The 11,619-nt window shown below is 46.0% G+C and overlaps 1 protein-coding gene across 1 annotated transcript; it reads right to left on the minus strand.

Annotated features, from left to right (window-relative positions):
- Nucleotides 1-2,764: 2,764 nt before the first annotated feature.
- On the minus strand, nt 2,765-6,069 carry GPX2 (glutathione peroxidase 2). The gene is made up of 2 exons (XM_083591698.1): nt 5,785-6,069; nt 2,765-3,262 (listed from the first exon to the last, which is right to left on the minus strand). Exons 1-2 carry the CDS (start codon nt 6,004-6,006, stop codon nt 2,912-2,914), a joined length of 573 nt encoding a protein of 190 aa, XP_083447824.1. The 5' UTR covers nt 6,007-6,069; the 3' UTR covers nt 2,765-2,911.
- Nucleotides 6,070-11,619: the final 5,550 nt, after the last annotated feature.

The following is an 11,619-nucleotide window of genomic DNA, read 5'->3' on the forward strand; positions in this document are numbered from 1 at the left end:
TTTGTTTCTTGGACTTGTATTGATTTTAATTCCTGGAAGGCCTGACTAAATGGAGTCTGTAATGAGCTTCATAGATTTATTTATATTTTAGACTAAAAGGGGGGAGGGGTCTAACAGGACCTGACTCATTAGATGTCTGTGTTTCTTTCCTCTTGCACTTTAAGCACTTCAGGGGAAAGTCTTTGTATTGCAGCCAGTCAAAAATGTGGTAGCGGCGGGTCGCAGTCTCCTCATTCCTGCTGAAGGACTTGCCATGAAATACGGTGCTGTAAATACAGTAAACAGGCCTTGATATTCTGAAGTGCATGAAGAAAACTACAGCAGCCACCTCATTCAATCAACAGTGTAAGGGATGCATTGGAAATAATGACCCTGCAAACAGGGGCTGTGTTGATGTGCAAAACGCCCATCCTTTCTTTGTGGTCCACAGCATGCTTTTATTATTGCTTTTTATGGTTCTACAATACCTGAAGAGCGTAGGCTCTCCCAGGGTCATACAGGTGGACAGCGGCAGAACATGGTGAGCACTGAATCTCCCTCTTCATCCATCTGGCAATGTGACTCCCGTTAAGAGCAGGCCTTGCTTTGAATGGAAGTCATGTCGCATTGTACAGCTGACCCAGTTTGCAAAAGCTGGCCTTGTTCCATACAGCATATTAAGATACCTGCAGAAAGCTGTATCGTGACGGGGGGGGGGGGGGCATCTCTACTTTGTTCTATCGTTCCTTCTGCTCTCTCTAGTCAAAACTTTGCTAATGTGTCTCTTCGTGAGGGTGAAAGGACAGCCGCTGGAGCTGCATTAGGCTCCCCATGATCTTTAAGAGAAGTTTACTGAATAAGCGGGGCATGCATATAGAGACTAGGAATGTAGTTTGTGATGTGGCAAGCCCAGGTGCAGGGAAGGAGGGCTTATCATTTAAAATGATCATAATGAATCTCAGCAATTAAATCTCCTGTGCATCTCTGGCATACATCAGACTAGCCTCCCTTAAGCAAAAGGCATTTTGTCAAGACATACTCAGGTTTACCATTTCCTAACTCAGACGTCTCCTTTTGCACCTGCTTCGTGCCCTCTCATTCACCTTGACAGTTTTTGGAGTCATTTGGCACCCCACAATTCTGCTTTACCTTTGTGGCCAGCTCTCCCTGGCTGGTTGGACAGAGTGCCAGCGACGGGGAGTGCTGCAGTCTGCCACTGTCAGATGAAAGCGGGTGGTGGTGGAGGAGGAATGATAAACAGAACTGCAGACATTTCATCCGCCTGCAGAATTCATGAGACCAGGTCAGCTTTTCTGCAGTGGGTGCCAGGTGCATGCCCCTCAAACCTAAATCCCAGATTGGGGCATTTTGCATTTTATTTGCCCTAGGTTAAACAAAGAGTAAACTATGATATAAATTCTTTTATGAGATGGAAGAGGCTTCTGGATGTTTCCTGAGATGTGCATAAGAGTATGGTAAAGAGTAGAGCAGGTTCCAATGAGTTGGATGTGAGCAGGAAAAGCATATAAAGAAAAATAGCAGCAACATAAATGGCTCACCTGAGTTCAGCTGACAGGACAAAAGCAGAGGTTTGGTACTGCTGAAAGCGATATAATCAGAAGTGGAGGTGGTAGATTCCATAAAATTAGAATCTTAATTGCCTGATTTTTCTCTGGATTAGGAAAAGCTTCTTCCACTTGCATTGAGTATCAGAACATAAGAGGAGCTTTCTGGATCGAGTCTAGCCTTCTGATCTCACAGTGCTAACCAGATGCTTATGGAAAGCCCGTAAGCAGGAGCTGAGCACCAGAGTACTCTCTTCTCCTGCGGTTTCCAGCAACTGGTATTATGATTTACTTTGCTTAGTAGCAAAGCCCAATTTATTTGCGCTGCACTAGCAATATGTGTTAACAAAGCTGGGCATTTTAATACTTCCTGCATGGAGCTGGGGCAGCATGTAAATTTTCTAACTAAGTATAGTCCCAATATCTTAAGACAAAGGGGCCTGATAGAATACTGCAAGTCATATTTGTTAAGTCTATACTTTCACGGGGGGAATGAATTGTAGCAGGGAATGCTTTTACCTAGCAGAGTTTAGGGTCATTTTTCAAACCTCGTTGAATGGTTGGCGCCTTTGGGGGATGTGGAAGGACAGAAATATTAAGCTAATAAATGGCCCCCGGTGATTCGGCCTGGTCTTGTACACATACTGCTTTGTTTAATGCCACGATTTATGGGAAATGGGAATAAAAAGGACATCGAAGGCCAGAAATGGGAAACAGACAAGGTTTTTTGCTTTTTCAGCCTAGGAAGCAAAAGCAACCATTTTAAAGGTGTGTGATAAGAAAACAAGGGGGGATTCGTCAACTCATTTATTGGACTCATGAAACAAGGAGTGCCCAGCAAGCAAGGGCCAGGGGATCAGCACCTTTACACCTTTCGGGCCCCCTCCGTTGAGCTTTAGGAGGGCACCGTCACTCAGTAAAAGTCTGATGTTGGCTCTGTCAGGAGCTAGGAGGAAGCACCTGATACACTCAGAAAGAAGGTGAGGGAGTTGGGGCGTGGGGGTTTTTCTATGGGTGGGCAGGGAGGAGACACCCATGATCACAGCGCAGTGAACGTCAAGCCATTCTTATGACCCGCCTTGCTCCATCAAGACACTTAGAATAATCCAGTGGTGGCTGGTGCCCATTGGGGCCAGTAAGTGGGGACAGTAAGTGGGGCCAGGTCCAATGACAGACAGAGCCCACTAACTCTAGTTTAGCCTCCTTCCTTCTGAGTTCTACAAGAGCAAAACGGAGAAGGAAGAGGAGGAAGCTGACAGGCTGTGCCACGTCCCAGGGCATTTGTAAGAAATAAGGTGAGGGCAGGCAGAGGTTGCCCTAATGGACCAGTCTCCACTGGAATAATCTTGGGGATGCTTGTTCTCCTCTTATTTGGCAAGCTTCAGGAGGCGCTGGATGTCGGGCTCGATGTTGGTGGTGAGGAATCGGGGGCTGTAGCGCTTGAAAGGCTCGCCTTCGGGCCCCACCAGGAACTTCTCAAAGTTCCAGGAGATGTCATGGCGGTGCACCGGGCTCCAAATGATGAACTTCGGTTCCATCATGAAACAGGAAGGGTTGTCATCTGGGTAAGGAAGTTTGTCCTTCAAGTAGGCAAAGACGGAGTGGGTGTTCTTGCCGTTCACCTCGCATTTCTGGCAAAGGGTAAAATTGGGTTCGAATCCGGACCCAGGCCGCACATACTTCAGGCTGTTGAGGATCTCTTCATTCGTGCAGTTCTCCTGATGGAGAGAAGCAGGAAGCACAATGAGCATTGGGACACCCTGTACAGGTCAAGCTCAGTCTATCCAGCAGAGCACTTTGGATGCAATCTTGCTTTGGTTCCTGCTGTGCTCAAATGCATGGCTGGTTTGACTTATGTGAAAGAGTCTTCCTTGCAAGGGCTGAAGCTCATACAAGAGGATATTACACAACATTCTGGGGCTGGCTCCCTAGAACAGATGTGAGAAACAAGGATTCTCATTGCTTTCAAGGCAAGAGTTTCATATATGTGTTTATAAGCAATAATTGATTTTGAATCATCTTCATTTTGACCAGTGGGATGATTTTCCTGTTCTTTTAGCATATTGCAGTATCCCCCTCCCACAGATGCTGCTAGACTCTAGAAGTCTTTCTGGAATTGTAGAATACTGACTCTAAAGTTGGCTGGATTCTGTCAAGTGCTATGTGCAGTGAACCTTTGTTTTTTTATTTTTAAAAGTCTTATGAACACATCTTTTGTTTTCAGACCTTCTTATATGGATCCTATCTGGGGTGGTGAGGAGTGTGGGTTGCATGTGGGAGAGCATGAGGCCACCAGATGATTGGCCAAGAGTGACTGTGGCTCTCGGGGGAAAAATAACTTGTTATCTCTATTCTAGGGTGTTAGGTTTCCACAACTGGAAATAAGTGTGGTGCATTTGTGGTTCAGTGCCAGGAATATTTTCTCCTTGGGTAGGCTGGCCAATGGCATTTGTTTTATATTCAGGTCCTTTGTGTTCAGTGTTTGGCACTGAGGAAGGAGCTGCCTGCTGGAGACAGCACAGAGACAGTTTGAGAGTGTGGATTGGCAATGACCTTAGGTCTTTCTGAGTTCTGTCATTCTAATCAGGGCTACCTATTTTAGGTTTGTCTGCTGCTTTGCAATTTATAGAGCAATCCTGTGCCTGTTTACTCAGCAAGAACTCCTTGTTCAGGGGGATTTACACTCAAGTAGCAGCAGCCTTGGCCAGACAAACAGTCCTGTTGCAAATTGCTCCCATGTCTGCAAACATCCTTACAAAATCCTCATAGCTGGCTCCTAGACTGATGAGAGCTACTTCTACCATCTCCTCTGCTGCCTGCAGTGAAAGGGACAAAGTCATGTGTTTAGTGTGCTAGCACAAAGCCCATGCATTATTGCTAGCAAAGCAAAGTTTATCCCAGAACAAACAAGTGGCGATGAGTAATTTCCTTCCTGGGCACCTGGCATGATGGGCAACAGAAATCTTCATATGGATTAAGGGCAAGCTCAGGAACTGATGCAAGTAGTGTCAGGATCATAAATGGTGACTGAATTAAACTCCTGACTGATCCCTAGTGAAAAAATAGATGCCAAAATGAAGCAGCTCAAAAAAACTGAAAAGCTAAAGTAAAAATAAAAATCAGTGTATCTAAGTTGATAGCAGAAGAAAGTATAAGTCAATATTTGGATGGTATACACCTTCTTGAATCAAGCATCTCCCCCCCCCCTTTTTTTTAAGAAATTGGCCTCTAATATTTATAATGCAGAAAGATTGGAAATCTAAATATAACATAAGCAATTGTATGAGCTTTTGTTACTTTTTATTAGTTTTTATGATTGCATTTTTTGTAATAGTAAGTTTAAACTGTTTTTAACACCACCCTGAGATTGAAGGGTGAGTGGAGGGTCATAAATGAAATAATAATAGGAATAGTAAAAACAGTGTAACTGGCATAGATAATAATGGCTTTCTCTGGAATCAAGGAGTGATCCAAAGTTTCCTCTGGCAGAGCTACACTTCCCCAAACCCTTAACAAACTACAGTTCCCAGGATTCTTTGGGAGAAGTCATGTGCTTTAAATGTATGATGTGTACACAGACATTCTCTTATAAATTTCTACATTTTTGCTCCAAATAGAGCCCTTGTGATGCCTTTAAAAGTGGCAATATTATAGGGTCGTAAATATGCTAAATTACATCTTAACAGAAGAGCCAGAATAAGTGTCAATTTATAGCAATTGAATTGTTTCTGAACAATGTATTTGAATTTTATTCACCTGGCACTTTGCTTCTCTCTTCTCCTGAGAATCCTGCAGGATTGAACAGTTATTCAGAAGTCACAGTCCAGGAGTCTTTCAGATAAGTAAAATTATCCCTCCTACATGATACACATGCAGCTTGACCCTCCTGCGTGGGAGCAAAGCCCCATTAAGTTAAAAGGGGCTGCAATCCCTCACTTCTCAAACAAGGGTACATAGGATCCACAAAGGAATGATGATAGGGTATTGAAGAGAATGGGCTTACTTGATGGGGGAGCTGTAGCTCAGCGGAAGAGCATCTGTTTTGCATGCAAAAGGTCCCAGGTTCAATCCCCGGCAGCTCCAGGTAGGGCTGGGAAACACCTGTCTAAAGATTTGGACTGCTGCCGTGCCACCAGTCAGTGTCAACAATACTGAGCCAGATGGTCTGACTTTGTTAAGAGATGGAGCCATCTTTTGCCAATAAAGGCTGGCCAAAGAGAGAATGAACCAGGTCACTTACCTGGTAGCCAAACTGGTTGCAAGGGAAACCCAGCACAACCAACCGTCGAGGGTATTTGCTCTGCAGCTGGTTCATCTGGGTGTAATCCCTCACCGTTGTGCCTCAGAGGGAGGCCACATTTTCTATCAAGACCACCCTCCCTCTGAAGTTGTTGAAATCCACCTTCTCCCCTTGGAGGTCGGTGGCGTTGAGATCGTAGAAAGATTTGGCTATGGGAGTCATGGCTGCAAGGACCACGGGCAGCAGCAACAGGACAGCAGTGAGCCCCTTGCAGATACAGTGACTTGCTTAAAATGCTCCTCTGTGGGTTCATGCGATTGGCTGCACCCGGGTCCTGCTGGGATGGGCGGAAAGTGGAGCCATTGCCTGTTATCGATCCAGCTCTTTACTGATTCGGAACAAAAGGCGCAGGTCAGGCCACGGTGTGTTCCATTGCAAGCATGTAGCTGAGGAAGGATATCCAAGCCACGGTGATACTTAGGCCAGCTCTCAATAATTCATGTTGCTTAAGACAAAGGAGCTTGACTCGGAGAATGCCAGTGTGATCCTCAGGAGTAAGTCCCACTGTGCTCAGTAGAACTTACTCCCTCGGAAATGTGCTTAGCATTGCAGCCTGGGCTGGGAGGGCAAGAATTGAAAATGCAGTGGTTTGTTGCTTTTGTAGTAGCACTTCGGGATCATTAACAGAGGTCAGGAAATAGTTAGGCTGGGTAAAACTATATAGGCTTGGTACTGCATAAGTTCATCCTGCAAATTTCTCTGTGGAGCCCAGTGAAGGCACATTTGCAGTACGATATCAGAGCCGGAATTGGTGTGAAAAATTGGTGTGTTGTAAGAATTTGCTGCTGTTTTGAACCATTTATAGCAGGGCCTGAGAGTTGTTTCCTGTTGAATCTGCAACAAAGTGTTGCTGCGTGGAGTGCTTCTCTTCTGGGTTCCAGACGCTCCATCTCTCCCACAGTTTTCCATCCCCGCCCCAGCAGTCTATGAGCATTTCATGTCCACTGAGGTGTAGTGTGTGTGTTTTGAGTAGTGTCTGCATTAAGAGAAGTGGCTCCCAATTAGCTAATTACTGAGAACCTCCTATTTTTCAAAAGCCAAGCCACGGACCCTTTTGGAAATTGGAAATTTTGATAACTAGCGTAGTTAGGGGGCAGGGAATCCCATGTGGCACTTACATTGGGGGTGGCATGCCAGATCCTAAGGTGAAACGCAAGTCCAGGCACCCCAGAGCCTGGTGCACTGCTCCCAAAAGCAGCACAGCCTGGGGCTGGGCTCTTGGTGCGCTGAGCTGCTGTGTCTCCCCCCACCCCCTCAACTTCCGAATGGCGGCTGAGAAGGATGCAACTGGCGCACACTGGCACCAGGAGTGGGGCTGGGCCTGCAGTGTGCCCAAGCGTCTCTCCTGGGAGTGAAAAGGCAGCATGGGGCTGGCATCCGCCTGCCACCTCCCCCTCAGCTGCCCTCCAGGAGGGCGACTGTGAGTGACTGCAGGGCATCAGAGCTGCCTGTTTTCACAGGCAGTGGTGGGCTGGCACATGCACACTGCCTCCTACTCAGCGGCCCTCCAGGTGGAGGGTGCTGTGAGGGACACAGTTCTGGCAGCTTGCCCCGCCCCCCTGGGCGGCCTAGCTGCAGGGCACGCCCACCCACTCCAGGGGCTTGCTACGTTGCTTACTCTATGGTAGTTACCTCTGCAAAGCAATTTTTTAAACAAAATGTGGGGTGGTAGCCCCTAATAAGCAGGGGATTTTGTTGTTGTTGTTTTGTCGTGTCCGACGCTTCGTGACCCCATGGACCAGAACACGCCAGGCACTCCTGTCAAGTCTCCCTTCAGTGGAAGTATGGACTTGGCAAAGAATTCTTAACTTATGGCTCCGCCTAAACTCAAATCCCGCCCCCATTTACTATCCCTAGTACTTCAAGACTCCCATAAAAGTGCCTGGCTTAAAACCGTCTATCAAAAACTTCACTCTTGTGGCCTATCCCCACAACACCTACTCACTATGGGCTCTACTAAAGCAAACAGTCTAATTGGTCAATGTCTAAAAGATATTGAGCATCAGAACAACCTGGCCACTATAAGGAAATTCTGCCCTTGGTATGTTCATTTTCCACCTCTCCATTTTGATTCTCTGGCTCCATATCTGCACAAACTTATTATCCCAAAATACAGATGTGCTTTTACACTTGTAAGACTGGATGTTTTATCATCTGCGGTACTTGAGGGTCGATTCCAAAAGATCCCGCCTGAGAAACATCTTTGCCCCTGTGGAGATGGTAGCACCGAAACAGCGGCACACGCCCTCCTGTCTTGTACTCTCTACAAAGACCTGAGGAACAAGATCATCACCCCACTCGTACTAACCATCCCAGGGCGCTCAACCACTGCCACAATATCCTTTCTTCTATCAGATCAAAATGAGCAGATAACAGCAAAGGTTGCTAGGTTCATGGCAGGGGCAGTCAGAATAAGGGCCACTAACTGACGGCTGAGTCAGGACTTTAAATTGTGCTCTTATATCAAATTTCCTTTTCTGTGTATACTGTAATGTTTTACTGTTGCTATGGCCATTGGCTAATGCGAATAAAGTTTTATCTTCCAGGCACTCCTGTCTTCCACTGCCTCCTGTAGAGGATTTTAGGTATACTAGAAAACAAACTGGGACGTGGGTGGCGCTGTGGGTTAAGCCACAGAGCCTAGGACTTGCCAATCAGAAGGTTGACGGTTCAAATCCCTGCGATGGGTGAGCTCCCGTTGCTCGGTCCCTGCTCCTGCCAACCTAGCAGTTCGAAAGCATAGTCAAAGTGCAAGTAGATAAATAGGTACTGCTCTGGCGGGAAGGTAAACGGCGTTTCTGTGTGCTGCTCTGGTTCCCCAGAAGCGGCTTAGTCATGCTGGCCACATGACCTGGAAGCTGTATGCCGGCTCCCTCGGCCAATAAAGCGAGATGAGCGCTGCAACCCCAGAGTCGGCCACGACTGGACCTAATGGTCAGGGGTCCCTTTACCTTTACCTTAGAAAACAAACTTGGGCTGAGCAATATCTCGTTTTCAACATTGTGATATATCAGCAGCTAAACACGGTGATATTCTGAACTATCCCAAGGTCTGAAATTGGAGATCAGAGGTGGGAATGAGGGAAAGAGCATTCTGGAGATCCAGAGGGTGGGGTGGATGCAGATCAGGCATGGGGATGAGGGGAAGAACAGCTGCAGAGATTGGATGGATGGGGGGAGGAGAGGAAGCAGAGTCACCTCCATCCACTGCATGGGTTGAGCGGGAGGGGATGGGGAGCATCAAGCTGCCACTGTGGCTGCTGCTGCTGCTGCTTTCCTGCTGACTGAGAAAAGCTGTTCTGCCTCAGTGCCAGGGGAAGGTAGTGCCATGGTGCCTTGAAGCGAGGGCAATCAGCTACCCTGTTTTCCCTCAGCATGAGGGAAGGCAGCTCAAATCAGCAGCCATACGTTGCTGTGAATTGCCAAGTCAACATCGTTATCATGGTGTGATTTCAAAACCAATGTAACTGATTTGTAAGAAAGACTGTACAACCTGAAAAAAGAGACAAGGCATGTACTTTTGTAAACCAGGAAAATCTTTAATAAAAATATTTTTTTAATTAAAAAAAAATTTTTTTTGGCCAATATATTGAAAAATCTCTCAGCGCTAAAACAGACCATAAAATTTGTCCTATTACCATGCAAAAATGACAAAAAAATAGTTGGGGGGGGGGGAGGCAAGTCATGGGCCATGGACCCCCTGGGTGCATTCTGCAGACCCCCAGGGGTCCCTGGACCTCTAATTGGGAACCACTTGTTTAAAGAAAGAAAAATCAACCAATCTTTTGGGAATAATAAGCTGCATCCAAACATAAATATTATAAGACTTTGTTGGTGGAGGGAGCACTATGCAGGGTGTCTGAAACAGGAATTGGCATCCCTCTTGGAAGCTATGTGTCATGTCTTCTTTTTCTTTCTGAACCACCTCTCTGAGGTGTACTATTGAGATAGTCCATTTGATACAGTCTGCTGAAGATGTCTATGAAAGGGCCCCAGATAACAGTCACATTTGTCAGCCTTCCTGCAGCTGATGATACAGTTAATCACCACTCTCTCCCTATTCAAACACGAATGATGATGAAGAACCTGCGTTTTACAGATAGAACAAATACTAGGGGAGGAAGCAGCAGATTCTTTCTGAGCCTTTATGGCAAAAAAGAGCCATTGAGGTTGACAGCAAATTGGTCTCCCGCAAGGCAACAGACTGACAACTGGGCTAGTGAATTGACCCAACTCGGTAAGGACTACTATCCTTTTCCTTGATGCTTATAATTACCACTCAGGATAACCATCTATCAAAAGTAAGAACTCTGCATTTGAAAGGGTGTGCAAACTGCCCCTTTGGACATACTGAGGGCACACACAGGTTTATGTAGCAGTGTATGGTACATCATTCGGCTAAGCATAAAGGATAAAAAAAAGTCAAGTAACTAGCTTTGCTAAATTGTTTTGCGAACAAAGAACATTTCCTCACATATATTCCTTATGCAATTTGTATTGCTACAGGATTGAATAGATGAGCTGGGCTGGGGGAGGTTTCCAATTCTTTGATTGTAGAGAGAGGCTAATTGGGTGCTTCAGACCTGGCAGAGAAGATACCGTTTAGCAGATCCCCATAGTTAGTGAATTGCAGGCCAATGACTCTTAATGGCTGTCTGCATTAATGGTTGGCAGAGATCAAAATGGGTTGCTCTTTTCCTTTCCTTTTCCAGCTTTCTCTATGTAAAAGGACCCCTGACCATTAAGTGTCAGGGGTGTCACTGTTGCTTACCTGGATGGGGAGGGAACAAGACGTTTGGGGCCATGCAGTTGCACCGCTGGGAACATCAGGTTGGCTGGTGGTCAACCCTTAGCTCTGGCCTCACCATTGTCCCACCCATCCAGCCCCATCCAGGTAATCAGCAACAACATCGGTGTCAGAAGGGGCAGTTTCACCCACCACAAACACAGCTGGGGTACAGTGAACTTCGGTATTTGTTGGAGTGGTTTAACACTGTATCTCCACCTATGCTCAACATGTATATTTTCAATTAAGAACAAGTATTATGACAAAACAATGGCATGCCTCCAGTGCCCTCATCCCAAAATGAGACCCGGCCCAGTTAAGAACAACCGCCCTGAAATGTCTCATGGTTCAATGAAGTAGGGTTGGCATTACAGTATTTATCATGTCTTGTGTCAACCTAGAATAGATGCAGACCTTTCCCATAATAGTTCTTTTATTGACTGCTGAGGTCTGTTCTGAGAATTATAGCAGTATTTTGAAAGGAAAAAAGAAAAATTACTTCCACTGCTGCAATGCACATCCCCTTTCCAAAAACAGCTTGATAATGAAAACCTCTAATGAGAATCCTGCTTCTCCTGCCACGAGGAGGAGCAGGCTGAATTATTAACAGCTGGATCAGATTCCCTGTAAGCTCAAGTAGAGGAAGCTGGGGCATGTAACCAAAGTACAGAGATCAGATATTTTTCTGTAGCAGAGGAGGGAAGGGATACAGGGCCACTCCACCAGCACAGCTCAGACACCAGCAACTCTTGGCTCCTTCCAGTAAAGTGTATCTATCCTAGCTGGCCCTTAGAAGAACGGGTACTTGAGCTTGCTTATTTCCTTTTCCCTCCTGATCAATTTTCATTTTGTGTTGTGCCTTTTAGAGTGTAAGCCCGAGGGCAGGGATTGTCTTGTTTTTATGGATCTGCAAGATGCGCTCTGGGAGCTTATTACTATTTTGCTGATGAGCAGAACAATAATAAAAAAGAATATAGGATGGAGGACTTA

The sequence above is a fragment of the Podarcis filfolensis genome, assembly GCF_964270895.1.
Source record: "Podarcis filfolensis genome assembly, chromosome: 1".
NCBI lineage: Eukaryota > Metazoa > Chordata > Lepidosauria > Squamata > Lacertidae > Podarcis > Podarcis filfolensis.